General features: G+C 46.4%; 1 protein-coding gene across 2 annotated transcripts in view; it reads right to left on the minus strand.

The window, feature by feature from the left end:
* The window catches only part of GLIS1 (GLIS family zinc finger 1), a 141525-nt gene that overhangs the window by 14444 nt on the left and 108702 nt on the right, over positions 1 to 18379 (minus strand). For both annotated transcript variants that reach the window (XM_075616367.1, XM_075616368.1), the window contains exons 4-7: positions 11109 to 11270; positions 8059 to 8169; positions 5409 to 5532; positions 1933 to 2071 (exon numbers count right to left, since the gene is read on the minus strand). In XM_075616367.1, the coding sequence (XP_075472482.1) occupies positions 1933 to 2071; positions 5409 to 5532; positions 8059 to 8169; positions 11109 to 11270 (536 nt within the window). The remainder of the gene's footprint in view (positions 1 to 1932; positions 2072 to 5408; positions 5533 to 8058; positions 8170 to 11108; positions 11271 to 18379) is intronic.

Consider the following 18379-nt stretch of genomic DNA (forward strand, 5'->3'; position numbering starts at 1 on the left):
CAGAGAGCAGGAAGGTGTTCCAGGGGCATCTGGTTTGACATCTGCTGGTGATGGATGTTCTGGGGGCTTTACCTCGGGCCTTCAACTCTTCCAGCTAGGGCATTATTAGTCACTAATGCCCTGTTCTTCTGGGATTCTAACTTAATTCTAATGATTTACTGTTAGAGAATATTATCAATGAAAAGCGCTGTAATAATGCTGGGGTTAATTGGTGCTATAAGGATGATATATAGAATGTGAAACGACTGCTTTGGGTATGCACTTATCTTTATAATTAAAAAAAAAAAAAATAGAAGCGTACAGTATATAGATTGATTCTCATTATTACCAGGTATGTTTTTTTTTTTAAATATGGTAATGTTGTAGAACAGAGAAGAAAATATATCCCTAAATCTTTTAATAACTGGCTACAAGCTTTTGTATTTATGTAAATGTGTTAATTGGAGTGTCCTTTTCTATTTGTAGTTCTTTTAAAGCTGCAGACCAAGCAATATCCTACATGTGTTTTCTTTTAATAAATCAGTTCTGTACTATGAGAAAATACGTGTAGCATTTTTTAAAACAACTCTGAATGACATTTTTAATGTATTATAATATAACAAGCATTTTTTGTTTCTATAGCAACCATTTACAAAGTCACATCCCCTTCCTCTTCTTAAACAGGCTCTGGCACACCTCTTTTTGAGCCATCACCTCTCTCTAGCAGTGCGCCAATTGTATCTAATGACTGCTTGGTCACATGATGTTCATCACAGAATGTTGCATCTTTGGCCCTCTTCTGCTGCACTGACAGCCATTTAGTGAACCCCCGAGCCGAATCTTCACCGATCGATCACAGGAGAACGGATCGATCAGCAATTTAGCTAATTACTTATCATTGTGTGGATTTTGTGGATGCATATATTAAAGGGAACAAATAAATAAACAAAAAAACGGCAGCTTGGACTGCTGCTTTACACACATCGATATTATATTTGAAGCATATAAACATTTTAGTGGGACAGGTTATTTTTTTTATACGATGGCCAATTCAGTTCGTCTTGGGTCATGAAGGAAGAAAATACAAATAATTGTGCTGTAGATTTCATTCGGAATATTTATCACTGGGCGCGCGTGATCGGGAAACATGGAAATACCTTTGGAGCCTCTCGCTCTGATATAACTGACTCACTAAATTCAGAGCATATTACATGACGTTACATTAATCAAGTTTATATCGTACTCACAAAACAAATTGTATGCAGAAATACCGGCCGCTCATTAACATAGAGTTAATGTCGTGTTATTTCAGGATAACGGTACATTATCGCCAGTTAATGTGACGTTATTTAAGTCATACATAAACCTGTCCCTCTCACCCAGAAACTGGAATCGGCATTTGCCTAAACTTTTAACTTCAGGTTATCTGTTTGGCGCTAACACTACCGGAGCTTGGGGAGTTGGGTACGCTTATAACAATGGCTCATTTCCATAACATTTGCATCTCATTTTCCCTAAGTCCTTTTAAATGCTAGGCTTTAAACATTAATAACGTTAATAACTTTAATAATAATAATAACTTCATTTCATATAGCGCTTTTCTCCCAATGGGACTCAAAGCGCTTCACAATTACAGTATAGCGCGCGGTACGCAGCACATAGGATGGTTACAGGCACATTCCCAGCCCCGTGGAGCTTACAATCTATGTTTTTGGTGCCTGAGGCACAGGGAGATAAAGTGACTTGCCCAAGGTCACAAGGAGCCGACACCGGGAACTGAAACAGGTTCCCCTGATCCAAACTCAGTGTCATTATTTACAGTCCGTGTCTTCACTCACAGAGCCGATCCTTCCCCATACGTTACTTTCTTTAGCGACTACAAGTTTTACCACCAATGTTACTGTAACTGACGTTAAATGGCCTTGCAGAGTTTAGTAAGTCCCAGATACGTACCCCTCCAGGGAGCTCTCAGTGACAGACAGTGGGCGTGTGTGGGGGGGCTCCAGGGCAGGACATCGGGAAGGGACGGCAGGAGTCTGAGGCATTAACCCTGGGGTTGGTATATTATGGGCATTGGATCCTGTGTAAATGCCTGAGAAAGAGAGAGAAAAAGTATATTAGTGGGGTAAAGGGAGGGGAAAGGGGAGTTGGGAAATGACTCTCGCTTCAGCTTAATTCACAGACACATGGATATAGACAAAGGTGCAAAGGGGGAATGGGGTAATAGTGTAATATGAGAGAAAGGAAACACCCTTTAACATGCACTCATTGTCTCGATTGATATGGTTTTGAAAGTTAATACTTATTACTTTATTATATTAGTTAAAAAGAATTGGTGAAGGACAAATCTTGATAATGTACTGATTGTGAACAGCAGAATATCAACGTATAAAACAAACCAACATATAATAACATAAACCGGAAAACAAGGGGAGGATACAGGACCTGCAGGTAAGTACTTAATAGTTGTGAGAAAAACTCACGCAGTGGGTGGTCACCTTTGAAAAAGCCTCCGCGAAACGTGAGTTAGGTGGGAGGCGGGACTAACGAGGTTGACATCATGACGTCACGACGTAACTCTGACCGGGTGGTGAGTGGTAAGCGCCTCCGAGCGCTGGTCTGAGCCGCAGTGGTATTAGCTTTCTCTGCTTCGTTACAACAGAGTATCACTACCATTAACAGTCTGTAGCTGAGTTGTATTTAGCTATTTGGGCATTGATGTTATTTTGTTGCCCTTATTCCATGACGATGGTTTAGCATGTGTAGCGGCTGACGCTCATGTTACATTATTGCATTAAGAGCAGTGAGTCTCAGCAAGACTGTGATTATAGGCTACGGTCCTTTTATTTCCAAGTAGCAACACTGGCTATATAAAGTCTCTACTTTCTATGCGACTCCCACCCCACCCTGGTTACAATTACTCCCCATGAACAACATTATTAATGCTCACCCTATGCAGTTTCTTTAGTTTAGTGTAGGAGGCTGTAATTTGATACGAACATTGACCCGTGCCTCAGGGCCATACCAATCACATTTTATAGGCCAGTATTTACTGCATTATTGTGTATTATACCTAATTAAGTGAGCACCAAGAATATATGTACTGCTAACAGTTTTTTAATGTTTGATACTATACAACTGATTACCTGAGCAACTATATTCTGTGGTTGACAATAGGTGTGTTCTTCTGTTGAGAAAACCTTTATATAATGTGCAGCGTTACAGTATTGTGACCGTCAACCTTGGGTACCTGTCTGACTGAATACAGGTTTTTTAATTAGTGCTGGACTTGGGGATCTGCTGATTATACCTGCGTGAGTTTTTCTCACAACTATTAAGTATTTACCTGCAGGTCCTGTATCCTCCCCTTGTTTTCCGGTTTATGTTATTATATGTTGGTTTGTTTTATACGTTGATATTCTGCTGTTCACAATCAGTACATTATCAAGATTTGTCCTTCACCAATTCTTTTTAACTAATATAATAAAGTAATAAGTATTAACTTTCAAAACCATATCAATCGAGACAATGAGTGCATGTTAAAGGGTGTTTCCTTTCTCTCATATTACACGAAAGAGAGAGAAAGGAAGAAAGAGGCGTATTAATAGGGCCTCTCTTAATATTTATTTTGATTGAAGGTTATATAATGCGGTCTATATAAATCAAAGCAATTTGGGAGCAAAATATGGGCATTTTGAAACTGCACCTATCAACATATTTTGCACCAATATTGAACTGTCTGCCCCAGTTTGCACCCTGGGGAGTGTCAGTAGTAAGAGTTTGGGGGAGTTACATGGTGCACGGATTATAATGAGATGTATCACAGTCTGAGTTTCTGCCCCAGTTTGCACCTTGGGGGGAGTCAGTAGGAGGAGTTTGGGAGGTTACATGGTCACAGATTATAATGAGATGTATCATATTCTGCGTCCCTGCTCCAGTTTGCACCCTGGAGAGTGTCAGTTGAAGGAGTTGGGGGGATCATTCTTCCTGTAATTATACAGGTAAATAACCATTTTAATCAGTTAGTGTTAGGACCTGCGATATGTGGCCATGCCTTGAAGTGGCTCGCAGGCTTATAATGCTTTGGCCAAAGGGTTAAACTAAATTACCCTTTTTTCAAGAGATATATATATGTATTTCACTGTGTATTTTTGTCATATTGGATATAGCTCTTGGCTCCCTTTTGTGTTTTGTTTTTTGGAGTTACATGGGCACAGATTATAATGAGATGCATCACATTCTGCGTCTCTCTGCTCCAGTTTGCACCCTGGGGAGTGTCAGTTGAAGGAGTTGGGGGGATTTACATGGGCACAGATTATAATGAGATGCATCACATTCTGCACCTCAATTCGCCACTCTTTGCCCCTTCTACTTGTGCCAAAAGTTCGCCAGACCTGAAGTGGCGTAAATCGAACATTCATACATGGCAGAAACGGTTCTCACAACGCAACTGTGTTCCAAAAAACAGAGCCACGCACCAAAACACACTGTTTTCTGTGTAAATCTACACACCATGATTATAATATCACTGAAACATGTCACAATGACATTGCTTCCTTCCCTCACACACACACACTTGTGTGTCACGCGTTGAGGGTATTATTGTACTTTTTTATATTCATATATCAGCGTTTTTCCACAGTCTGACAGTTACAATATTTTGCAACTTTCAGCTGGAAAAAAAAGTTCTAAGAAATAAAATGGGCCCCAGGGGTCGTCTCAGCTCCTTCATATTGTGGCTTTTTTGGGGAAAAACACGACATAAGTGTTTCCAACTAGAATAAAAAGCCCATTATCTTCTCGGTAAAATGTTTTCTGTGACTTCCCGGCCAACTCTCCTGCGGCCATGGAACGCGGGGTTAAAATCTTTGTGATTCTGCACAAACTACCCAAGCATTTTTAATTCCAGTAATTGCTAGGAAACAAATGAATATCTTCCTGTAATTAACTCTTTCTGAGCCAGAGCAAGGCACACAGAGCACTGACAGTATTAATATGACATGTGACATGTATCCTGTTACACTCTTATGTTAGATAACACATTCCCTGAACACGAGCGGCGCCTCCCTGGGGTCGAACCTGCACTCACATGTGTATATCGTAAAAATCAATCAAAAGAATGTCACATGATCTTGTCTGTCAGAATGTCACATGATCTTGTATCTGTCAGAATGTCACATGATCTTGTATCTGTCAGAATGTCACATGATCTTGTATCTGTCAGAATGTCACATGATCTTGTATCTGTCAGAATGTCACATGATCTTGTATCTGTCAGAATGTCACATGATCTTGTCTGTCAGAATGTCACATGATCTTGTATCTGTCAGAATGTCACATGATCTTGTCTGTCAGAATGTCACATGATCTTGTATCTGCCAGAATGTCACATGATCTTGTATCTGGCAGAATGTCCTGTTATCAGTTACCTGTCAGCATGTCATGCGTGACGGCTCTCGCACACTTCCCATGCAGCGCATGTTGCGGATAAATGTGCTGTAGGGACAGACAGTCACTGAGCTCGTCCTGCTCGGGATCAGAGCCAGAGATGGGCTGTGACATAAGGACATAAAAGAATAGCATCATATTGTGACGTGGGACGCGTGAGAAATGTATGATACTCATGCATCATGAAAGACGTACGGCAAACATGATTGGGGTTATTCATTAAACGGCAATAGTTCTGATCAGGGCACTGTCGCTCAGGAACTCCCACTGTATAACTCCTCCTATTACTCCATATAACCCTCCCTATAAATTCTCCTATTACTCCATATAAACCCTCCCTATACATTCTCCTATTACTCCATATAACCCCTCCCTATAACCCCTCCCTATAACTCCTCCTATTACTCCATATAACCCTTCTTATAAATTCTCCTATTACTCCATATAAACCCTCCCTATAAATCATCCTATTACTCCATATAACCCTCCCTATAAATCCTCCTATTATTCCATATAACCCTTTCCTATAAATACTGCAATTGCTCCATACATCCGCTCCCTATAACTCCTCCTGTTGCCCCATAAAACTACTCCCTATAACTCATCCTATTACCCCATATAACCGCTCTCTATAACTCCAGCTATTTCTCTATATAACCGCTCCCTATAACGCCTCCTATTGCCCTATATAACCTCTCCCTATAATGGCTCCTATTACTCCATATAACCTCCCTATAACGCCTCCTATTGTCCCATATAACCTCTCCTTATAACGCATTTTAAGGACATTGAAGAAGACAGGGGTGGCACTGCCTGTCACGCCAGCCCAGTGAGGTCAGGTGACATTAGGCTCTGCTTTTATAAGGGAATCTGTGGGATTGGGGCACAGGGGGAGTAACGTTTTGCTTCACATGCGGAGAAACCTTTGCAGGTCTTGTCACAGAAACCACAATGTTAATTGTATTGAAAACAGCAGGGGAAAGAATTAGTGAAGGAAAGCGTCTATGATCCCCTTTAAACATGAAACAGGTGCCTTGCTGGTCTCATGTAAGTACTAACGCAATGTGCACTGCGTGTGCCGTGTGTGCGCACAGTGTATTCAGTGCGTATGTGAAGTGTGCATGCTGTGTATGCTGTGCGTGCAGTGTGTATGTTGTGTATGTATGTTGTCATGCTGTGTCTACAGTGTGTATGTACAGTGGGTGCGCTGTGTATATGTTGTCATGCTGTGTGTACAGTGTGCATGTTGTGTATGCTGTGCGTGCAGTGTGTATGTTGTCATGCTGTATGTATGTGCAGTATGCCCACTTTATGTGCAGTGAGTGCAAAGTGTGTATAGTGTGTGTGTGTGTGCAGTGTGTATGTGGTGTGTATGTTGTCATACTGTGTGTGCACCGAGTATGTATAGTGTCCGTGCGCACTTCTACTGAAGGCCAACAAGGAGAAAATGTAAAAATAAATAATAATTCCCCGACGTGGTGCGACGTACTGCAGCGGCGTCTCCCGGCATCCTGCTGCAACGCCCCCTCCAACTGCAGTGAACATGTAACGTGACGCCGTGTCGCGCCATGATGTCACGTAGCGTCACATTCTCATGCCAGCATTGTGTCATTTTACGCCGCGCAGCCATGTTCACTGCAGTTGCAGGGGCAATTCCAGGAGAATACCGGAGACGCCGCCGCAGCACGCCACACACCGCCACCCGGAAGACAGACAGGCTAAACCCGTGGCTGGGAGGTATGTGCCCGAAACCCGGAGTCTCCGGGTCAAACCCGGAGAGGTGGCAACCCTGAGTGTGTATCTGTATGTGCAGGAGCGCAGGGGAGAGGGCTGCAGGCAAGAGGGGAGGAGAGAAGGAGGGAAGTGGAGAAGAGGGGAGCAGGGAAGGAGGGAAGTGGAGAAGAGGGGAGCAGGGAAGGAGGGGTGTGGGAAGGAGGGAAGTGGAGAAGAGGGGAGCAGGGGAGAAGGAGGGAAGTGGAGAAGAGGGGAGCAGGGAGGAGAGTAGGGGAGGAGCACGGAGGAGAGTAGGGGAGGAGCACGGAGGAGGGAAGGGGAGGAGCGCGGAGGGAAGGGGAGGAGCGCGGAGGGAAGGGGAGGAGAGAAGGAGGGAAGTGGAGAAGAGCGGAGCAGGGAGGAGAGGAGCGAAGCAGGGAGGAGAGGAGGGGAGCAAGGAGGAGGGGAGCGGGGATAAGAGGAGTGGAGGAGCGGGGATAAGAGGAGTGGAGGAGCAGCGAAGGAGGGGACAGTGGGAAGGTGGGAAGTGGAGAGGATGGGAGCATGGGGGAGGGGAGATGAGAATAAGAGTGAGGAGGGGAGGAGCGGGGAGGGAAGAGGAGAGGAAGAGTGGGGAGGGAGCAGAGGAGAGAAGGGGGGCCGCAGGAATTACTTAACAGGCAAAAGAGAACAAGGAGTCAGAAACATCCAAGTCCCAGATGTTACTGGGCGTATGTGGGATGGGTTACCTGGGAAAGATTAGTGACGGGTTTCTGATACACACGTGGTTAGATTTATACCATTCATCTTCATGCTCAAAACTCCTGCACTCGGTGCATTTCTGCCCTGCAGAGCTTGCGATCTATTACCCAGTGTGCTCAGGGAATGTCAAACTCGGGCTGCGCAGGCTTTTTTTACCTTTGCGCGCACCTGCTGCTCCTTTGCCGTGTGCGCCTTGACGTGTTTCCGCAGGGAGCTGGGATCTGTGTAACGTTTGCAGCATCCGGTGATCTGACAGGCGTAAGGCTTCTGCGCGAGACGGAGAGGAAATGAGAGGCGCCGGTCTCACCAAATACTCCGGGAGATTCCGCGAATAGAACGGCGCCGGATTTATCAAGGAAACGACGCTCTCCGCAGTCAGATATTTCCGCTGATAAATCTGGTGCTATTATTTTTATTTGTTTTTGCACTGAAAGATTTGAATAAACAGAACATCGGGCATTGTGCAGTAACATTAACCCATTCTGCACATGGCATTTATTACGGTACCTGCAAATCTGTCTATTTATGACAGTAGTGGTACTGTGCTCAGAGCAGGGGGCTGAGCTTCCTCTCGGCTTCTGTCACATTAATAGTTACGGAGGATCGATTACACAGAAAATCCCTCATTTGTTTTCTTGAAAAAGTTTGTAAAAATGTCATTCTTCCTCTTCGAAGAATTGAGATTTAAACAAATGTTAATCCTGACACCAGGCTGTGAGACTGTGGGGTGTGGGTGTGTCACAGGATGGCACTAAGCTGTGAGACTGGGGTGTGGGTGTGTCACAGGAGGGCACTAGGCTGTGAGACTGTGGGTGTGTCACAGGATTACACCGGGCTGTGAGACTGGGGTGTGGGTGTGTCACAGGATGGCACTGGGCTGTGAGACTGTGGGTGTGGGTGTGTCACAGATTTACACCGTCCTGTGAGAATGTGGGGCGGGTGTGTCACAGGATGGTACTAGGCTGTGAGACTTTGGGTTGTTGGTGTGTCACAGGGTGGCACTAAGCTGTGAGAATGTGGGGTGTGGTTGTGTCACAAGATGGTGCTAGGCTGTGAGACTTTGGGTTGTTGGTGTGTCACAGGATGGCACTAAGCTGTGAGACTGGGGTGTGGGTGTGTCACAAGATGGCACTAGGCTATGAAACTGTGGGGTGTGGATGTGGCACAGGATGGCACTAGGATGTGAGACTGTGGGGTGTGGGTGTGTCACATGATAACACTAGGCTGTGAGACTGTGGGGTGTGGATGTGTCACTGGCGGGGTGTTCAGTATTGTGATGTCTTGTCCCGCACTTAGGGGCCTATGCAGAGAGCAGCGGTGGAATTAATTGGAGATGTTAATAAATAGTACCTTTTTTGGCGTGATTTTATCTCCATATGCAGAAAGGTCCTAAAACTGCATTTAAAATCATGTCTGCATATGGAGAGTGTCAACCGGCGAGATGCGCGCTGGTGAAACATGTTTTAAAAAAAGCGCGTTTTTTTTTTCTTCTCCCTCTGGCCGCCGAGCTCCAGCTTCCTGCCAACTTTTGTTGGCGGAGCTAATTGTTGAATTTTTCTCCATTTTAATGGCGCGATCAGCCACTAGATGGCGATCGCGCCTTTCTGAATACGGCACTTTTGAAACCTGGCGAGATTTAGGTTCTCGCCACCCGCGCGGCGAGGTTTAAAAAAAAAAAAAAAATTGGGGCTTTTTTTTTAAACTCGCCATTACCTGCCTTTCTAAAGGCAAATTTCGCCAACAAATGCCGCTAATTCAGTTACCGCAGCTCTCTGCATAGGCCCCTTATTAGGGTTAGCATTACACAATGTGCTGAGGGTGTGGTTCCCTCACAGTGAGGAGATGAGACAGGGAAGGTTCAATATATAGCGCCGTCTATTAAACACGTTTACATGGAGCATTTTATTTGGGCTGTCAAGCCTATATATCCCGTGTTATTAAACATATTACACACACACACAAATATACACACACGTAAAAACCGACATTACAGTAACAAGAGAAGAGAGGTGAGAAAACGCTTTACGTTACCTTTCTGCTGCAAATGTATATTTCAGTTTAAAAAGACAGAGGAAGAAAAGAAAGAAGAGACAGTTACAAGATTTGTAAAATAAACAGGATGATCATCGTGATATAAAAACTCCCAGATATTCTGTGTGTAAATGTGACTGTGAAACACCATTCAAATTGTAGGCATGTATATATAAATATATATGAGGCTCTGGTAACCCAGCCCGCACAGGGCTGGTTTAACCCTTAGGCGAACTACACGGCTGCCTAGGGTGGCAGAAACTGGAGGGGCAGCAGCTGCCTAGTTGGCCTAATGCAGTTTCCTAACCCGGACGGGAATTTCCCAGAGCAGGGCTGTTGCTTGGGGGCTGGGCAGTTTCCTCCATCTTGATTGTCTGCAGTAGGGTAATGCAGCCAATCAGGAGGAGGTATCGGGAGCCTGGGGAGCCGGGCCAAACAGAGGAGGCAGCAGCATGGACAGGAAAGGTGTGTGCATACTGTTCCGTTGTTTCTGCATGTCCGTCCCTAGGTTATGTGCCACCCTTAGGCAAGCACTAATACGGATGTCCCCTCCCCAAAAAGTGGCGGCGGGAGGGAGGGGGGGGGGCACAAGGCTGAAGGTTCGCCTAGGGGCGCCGAATACCCTTGCACCGACCCTGAGCCTACGGTTTGGGACATTCTCTTCAGCTCTGGTGAGAAAAGAGAGCTAATATCAAACCATCGCAAAAGCCTCAGCGAGAAGCAAAGTAACCCAATCTCCTGTGAGTATGGACAGCATGCAGCAGGAGTCATTGTTTGGTCTCACATGCAAATCTAACCTGAATGACACATTAATATCAAGCAGAATAAGAAAAGATAAAACAAGGATGGTTATCATTAAGATTTGTTTTCTGATTTCTGCAGTAACTCTGGCATTTTATGTTTTTATTCTGTTGCATTCCAGCGACTTGTACAGTAGGAGCTGTAGGTATATGTATTTGTTTTGTATTAGAACTGGATTTGCAGTGTAATTAAATATTAAATGCTTAAGGATAATTTACAACAATTAGACAGATTAGACGTGACTCTCTCACCCCACCACCTTCTTTCCCTTCTTCTTTTTCCCATTCCCCTCCTCTCTTCCTCTCTACCCCCCCCCCCCCCCTTCACTCTCACATTCTCTCCTCCTCTCTCCTCTCTCTCTCTGTATATCTCACCGTGTCCAGGTGTGTTCTCTGGTGCTTGGCTCTGTCACTTGAGTTGCTGAACGCTTTCTGACAGCCGGGATGCTGGCAGAGATAGGGCTTTTCTCCCGTGTGACTCCGCAGGTGAATCTTCAGGTTTTCAAGTCTAGAAAATGCCTTGTTGCAGCCTTCAAACTGGAACAAAGTCACAAGAGACCCACGTGAAATGTTTATCAAATGGCCGACACAGGCCCATGAGTGTGAGTGAGGAGGGAAATGCAGTGTGAGGACGGAAGGGCAGGCACAGGGCAGAATTGTAGTGTGAGTGAGGACAGAAGTGCAGTGTGAGTACGGACAGGCAGTGTGAGTGAGGACAGAAGTGCAGTGTGAGTGAGTGTGGACATGAAGTGTGAGTGAGGACAGAAGGGCAGTGTGAGTGAGGATGAAATGCAGTGTGAGGACGGAAGGGCAGAGACAGGGCGGAAGTGTAGTGTGAGTGAGGACAGAAATGCAGTGTGAGTGAGGATGGAAGTGCAGTGTGAGTGAGGACAGAAGTGCAGTGTGAGTGAGTAGAGAAGTGCAGTGTGAGGGAGTACGGACGTGCAGTGTGAGTGAGTACGGACGTGCAGTGTGAGTGAGTACGGACGTGCAGTGTGAGTGAGTACAGAACTGCAGTGTGAGTATGGACGTGCAGTGTGAGTGAGTATGGACATGCAGTGTGAGTGAGTACGGACGTGCAGTGTGAGTGAGTACGGACGTGCAGTGTGCGTGAGTACGGATGTGTAGTGTGAGTGAGTACAGACGTGCAGTGTGAGTGAGCCAGACGTGCAGTGTGAGTAAGTACAGATGTGCAGTGTGAGTGAGCTAGAAGTGCAGTGTGAGTGAGTACGGACGTTTAGTGTAAGTGAGGACAGACAGTGTGAGTGAGTGTAGACGTGCAGTGTGATTGTGGACGTGCAGTGTGAGTGAGGACGGAATTGCAGTGCTGCTTCTATCTGCTAAAAAACATATTAATCTGATTTTAAGAGAGATTAAAGAACATCATTGATTATTTTATATACTGTAATTCTTTAGTTCCCGTGTTCTCCTCAGCGAAGTTTTGCGATTAGCAGCTTCACCACGGAGCCCAAACTTTCATTTCAAATTCATAGTTCTAACCAAAAGCAACAATCGTTATTTAATATCATTTTGACTGTTTTTTGTTGTTGGTGGTGTAATTAGAACAGTATATTGCTTTTCATTTTATATAGCCTTACTTTTTATAAACATTTTTTATTCAAATATAATGTTTCTACAATTTTTTATGGAATAGGTAGTTTCATTGATTTGTCAGAAAAGTATTTAAAAAAAACTGCGAAGGCGAAAGATCTTTTTCAAAGTTGAAACGTATTAAGAGCGTATTAAGAGCGAGCCCCGCAGCTGCAGCTTCAGCAGAGACTCAACGCTCTTTCCTTGAAGACGATCGAATCAGATATACGGTACTTCTTCAAATCACATTTGATGATGTTATTTGTGACTTTGTAAATAAAAAAAAAACAGACATGTAAATAAATAAAATGTTTGTTTGTAGAAATATTTGCAGAATTTCAATACAAGTTTTGAATGTTTTTTCAATAAAAACATACTGTATTTAAATGTGACCGTTGTCTGTGGGGTCCCGAATTTACACTAAACCCAGAGCCCCAAAAATTCTTAAGATGGCTCTGCACAGAAACAGGGCTTGTACACAAGGTTTCAGAACCCCTCAGGTAGCTTATTATACAGGAGGACCCCTCAGGCAGTTTATTATACAGGAGGACCCCTCAGGTAGCTTATTATACAGGAGGACCCCTCAGGCAGCTTATCATACAAGAGGACCCCTCAGGCAGTTTATCATGCAGGAGGACCCCTCTTCTCTCTTTCTCCCCCCCCCCCCCCTTACTTTTTTTTCTCACGCTCGCCGCTCAATCCTCACAGCTCCCTCTCATCACTCTTCCTCTTTTCTCTCGCTCTCACTCTCTCCCCTCTTCTCTCAGAATCCCTCCTCTCCTCTCTCTCACCTTCTTTCCCCCTATCTTCTCTCAGAATCCCTCTGTCTATCTCCCCCTCGCCCCTTCCCCTCCTCTCTCCTACCTTCTTCTATCCCCTCCCCTCTCCCCCTCCCTCGCCTCTCCCTTACTCCCCCTCTCCCCTTCATCCCTCTCTCCTCCTACATTACCCTTCCCCCTCTCTCCCTCCCTTCCCCCCCACTCTCCCACGCCCCCCCTCTCCCCCTTCCCTTATCGCCCTCCCTCTCCTCCTTTTGCCTCTTTCCCTCCCCTCTCTCTCCGCTCCCTCGCCTCTTCCCCCTCCCTCACTCCTTCATCCCTCGCTCTCTCCCACGTCCCTCTCTCCTCCTCCATTTCTCTCCCCCATTCCCTTCCCCCCCCCCTCTCTCTCACTCCGCCCCAGCCCCCATGTAAAGGGGTGCATTAAGACTTCCTGGTGCAAGCAGTAGTAACTGTAAATATGTTTTAGAATCTTTTCTTATTTTAAAATAAAAACAGCTTGTACCAGGACAGTTAGGGTCAGTTTAAATAAAAACAGTTAGAACTGGGAGAGAGAGGAGGCAGAGAGAGATATAGATGTCCTGGAACAGGATTCATATTTCTATTACCCCCCCCCCCCCCCTTGCAGCTTCTGCCTGTCAGCTCCTTATTTCAGCTGCATGTATATTTGCTCTGAAAACACACAGTGCCTGTGGAACTGATACATTTGTTGCATTTGAGCTTTCCAGTTAGCTCATAACCAGGTTGTCTTGGCAACCCCCTTAATCCCCCTATTTTAGTGGAGTTTCCCTTACTCCCCTGTCTGTATTCACAGATAGTCTCATCCTCAGACTATTCCTGTTCCCAGAAAGCCATATATTCTTCCTTTACACCCAGGACACTGAGTGAGAACAGTACCTGTCTGCTAACACCCTTGGCAAGGCCTTTCTGTTTTTACCACAGTCTTACCCTGATATTAGCACTTCATGTAGAGAAGCACTCTCTACCCACACTACATCTGCAAGTACCTTTCATCCTATGACTTTCCTTCAATAAAGTTAAGAAAGACAAAAGGACTTGTGCTTTGGAAGAGGGAAGACATGAGTTAAGCTAACTGGAGCCATTCATACACCACACGTGGCCCTGGTTCCAGGATAATAGAGATAGTGTCTTAATGAGAAAAAGTAAATAAAATAGGAATAATAGAAAAGAAAGAGTATAGTGCGGTAAATAGGAAGATGTAGGGCAGAGTAATAAAAACAGAATAAAAGCAGAGATTGCAGGGGTAGATAAGATAAACTACTGCCCCTCCCCCCTCAGACAAGATTTATTTATTATTATTTTTATTTTATTTTTTTCCATTCAATATGTGCATCAATACAATCTACACACTGACAAGTGATTAGCTAAGTTGCAGATCGATCTGTTCTCCTGCGATCGATTGGCGAAGATTCGGCTCGGGTTCACTGAATGGCTGTCCGTGCAGCAGAAGAGGACCCAAGATACAAAGTTCTGTGGGGAAGATCATGTGACCAGGCAGTCATTAGATACAATTGGTGCATTGCTAGAGAGAGGGCAGGGCTCAAAAAGGGGTGTGTCAGCCTGTTACAGAAGAGGAAGGGGATGTGACTTTGTAAATGGTTGCTACGGTTTTTTTTTTAAATGCTACAAGTATTTTTTCATAGTACAGAACTGATTAAAAAAACTTGTATGATATTGCTTAAACTGCAGCTTCAAAGAAGTATTAGATAAAATACATTTAATTAAAGTGACATTTAGCCCTTTTTAAAATTAAAGTTAGTAGATTATTTATTTTAGTGTTGATTTTAATATATATTAGTATTGGTTTTCTTTTATTTAGTATTTAGAGTTGATAGCAATGTAATCTTTACTTACTGTACATGTACCTATTACCTCTTACATTTATTTAAAATATATTTAATTATTTATTAAAGTTATCATATTATATTATTCTGTTTATTGTGTGTAGGGAAGGTGACTGTATTACTGTCAGTATTACCCCTCTTACACCCCTCCCTCTCTCTTTCTCCCCCCTCCTTCCCACTCCCCCTCCCTCTCTCCTCCAACTCCCTCTCTCCCCCCTCCCTCTCCATCTCTGTCTCCTCCACCTCCCTCTCTCTCCCCCCTTTTCCCCCTCTCTCCCTCCTTGTATTATTTTATTGCTTCTCTGTCTCGCTTCTGATTTCACTTTATGCTGCACTAATGATGTTTGATTGACGTTAACTTCATCAAAATCACAAACTGATCTTACGTTCCACTTGCTATTTATATTTCTTTCTGTTCTGTTAACAATGACTTCAGGGAGACATATGGAACAAATAACGGTGAATGTAAAAATCACAAGTGTCATATACATTAGAAACAACCTGATCCCAACCATTGTAATGGGCTTTGTTAGGAAAGCCGACTAACGAGATAAAACATGTTCCGGGACTAATGACTTGATAGGATTTTTTCAACAGTTCGCAGTGTGAGATCAGCCTCTTAAATACATGTATATGGTAGTAATACGAATAATACATTTATTTATATTGCGCTTTTCTCATATATATATATATATATGTGTGTGTGTATATATATATATATATATGTATATATATACACACACACACACACACACACACACACACACACACACACACACACACACATTTATATAAGATCCCAAAAGATCTATAATACCGGCACGACACTCAGATAACGCAAAAAGGTACATTTACTTTTTTGCTTTATCTAAGTGTTGTGCCGGTATTATAGATCTTTCGTGGTCTTATTTGACTATCCCTTAGTGGATGCACGGGAAAACGATGCGTGCTCACAAGTGCCGATGGAGCGGCGGCTGGGGAGATGTGCCCTGCGGCTTGGGAGATGTTCCTTTACGGCTGGGGAGATGTGCCCTGCGGCTTGGGAGATGTTCCCTTACGGCTGGGGAGATGTGCCCTGCGGCTTGGGAGATGTTCCCTTACGGCTGGGGAGATGTGCCCTGCGGCTTGGGAGATGTTCCCTTACGGCTTGGGAGATGTGCCCTGCGGCTGGGGAGATGTTCCCTTACGGCTTGGGAGATGTTCCCTTACGGCTTGGGAGATGTTCCCTTACGGCTTGGGAGATGTTCCCTTACGGCTTGGGAGATGTTCCCTTACGGCTTGGGAGATGTTCCCTTACGGCTTGGGAGATGTTCCCTTACGGCTGGGGAGATGTTCCCTTACGGCTTGGGAGATGTTCCCTTACGGCTTGGGAGATGTTCCCTTACGGCTGGGGAGATGTGCCCTGCGGCTTGGGAGATGTGCCCTGCGGCTTGGGAGATGTTCCCTTACGGCTGGGGAGATGTTCCCTTACGGCTTGGGAGATGTTCCCTTACGGCTTGGGAGATGTTCCCTCACGGCTTGGGAGATGTTCCCTTACGGCTTGGGAGATGTTCCCTTACGGCTTGGGAGATGTTCCCTTACGGCTTGGGAGATGTTCCCTTACGGCTTGGGAGATCCTCTGAGTCGGAGTACATGTAAAAATGGTGGATGGCGGCGAGACGGCTGGGGAGATCCTCCAAGTCCGAGGACATTTAATAATGGCGGAAGGCGGCGAGGTGGCTGGCGCCAAGGGGACCGGAGGCGAGCTGTCCTGGCAGCCAAGCACCGGTGGCGATTTGGTGGCCGTGGCTAAACGTCCCATTCCACAATCAGGACAGTTTTACGTGAGCCAGTGATACACTGGAGGTGGAGTAGAGGGCTACTCTGTAAATTAAATCTGTGATACTTTATTTAAAATTAAATATTGGCAATTTAATACGCCTTTTGTGCTATCCACAATTATTCTTGACTAGCTGATATACCCGGCGTTGCCCGGAGGCAGGGAGGGGATGGGGGCGTGAAAGGCAGGGAGGGGGGCGTGAAAGCCAGGGGGGGGTGGGGGCGTGAAAGGCAGGGGGGGGGGTGTGAAAGGCAGGGGGGGGCGTGAAAGGCAGGGGGGGGCGTCAAAGGCAGGGGGGGGGCGTCAAAGGCAGGGGGGGCGTCAAAGGCAGGGGGGGCGTCAAAGGCAGGGGGGAACGCAGGGGGGGGGCGTCAAAGGCAGGGGAGGGCGTCAAAGGCAGGGGGGGGCGTCAAAGGCAGGGGGGGCGTTAAAGGCAGGGGGGGCGTCAAAGGCAGGGGGGGCGTCAAAGGCAGGCGTCAAAGGCAGGGGGGGCGTCAAAGGCAGGGGGGGCATCAAAGGCAGGGGGGGGGCGTCAAAGGCATGGATTCCTCCCCCTGCATTTCCTCACCTGGCAGCATGCCCCGCTCCTCGGGCTGCCACTGGTTCTCTCCCCCCTCGTGGCCTCCGCCGACTCCCGGTGGCACAAAGGAGCTATTGCGCGGCCGCAACTCCCTGCCGCCCTCCTCCTCGGGGATGTTGAGCCGGGGTAGCGGCGTGTGGGGGTGGGGGGTGAGCCGTAGAGAGCGTGCTCTGGGGGTGGGGGAAGTGGGCGAGCGGGCTTACGCATATCACCCCCCGGCCACGCGTGCGCCGCCATCTTACCCACTCTGGCACCATTTTCGTGATCACCTCAGCACACAAAAAGGCGCCAAAAAAAAAAAACCCATCTCCTAGTGACGCACTTTCAACCGGAGCCGCAGATTCACCAGGGATGGGGATGTGCCGGTGCGAACGTGCAGAACTGGCTTTGGAGTGAGAGGAACAAAGGGAGAGGAAGAGAGAGAGGTGAGCGTATAGGCGAGGGAGACACCGGGGAGCGGTATAGGCGAGGAGACACCGGGGAGCGGTATAGGCGAGGGAGACACCGGGGAGCAGTATAGGAGGGTGCGGGGGGAAGGGGGTCCTTCGGAGGCTGCCTGAGGGAAGTGAGCGCCGGTGGCTGGGGCAGAGGGCCGCGCCGCGCTTCCCCTCCGTCCGGGAGCCGGTGCAGGGCGCCCGTGAGGGTGAGTGTGATGGGGGGGGGGGGAGGAAGTGGACACAGAGAGAGAGAGAGACCGACCGGGAAGAGAGTGGCAGTTGGGTGACGTCAGACCACCAATCTGATTGGCCAGAGGCCGAGGACCAATCACATTCACCGCAGATAGCACTAACCTTTCGATTTTATATATTAAGATTGGGCTTTGTGTGTGTGAGGGGGGAGAGAGAGAGAGAGGTGGGGGCGTGAGAGGAAGGGGAGAGAGGCGAGAGATAGAGAGAGTTGGAGGCATGCGGGAGAGAGAGGTGGGGGTGTAAGGGAGAGAGAGAGTTGGAAGGCATGCGGGAGAGAGAGGTGGGGGTGTAAGGGAGAGAGAGAGTTGGAGGCATGCGGGGAGA

The sequence above is a fragment of the Ascaphus truei genome, chromosome 10 (assembly GCF_040206685.1).
Source record: "Ascaphus truei isolate aAscTru1 chromosome 10, aAscTru1.hap1, whole genome shotgun sequence".
NCBI lineage: Eukaryota > Metazoa > Chordata > Amphibia > Anura > Ascaphidae > Ascaphus > Ascaphus truei.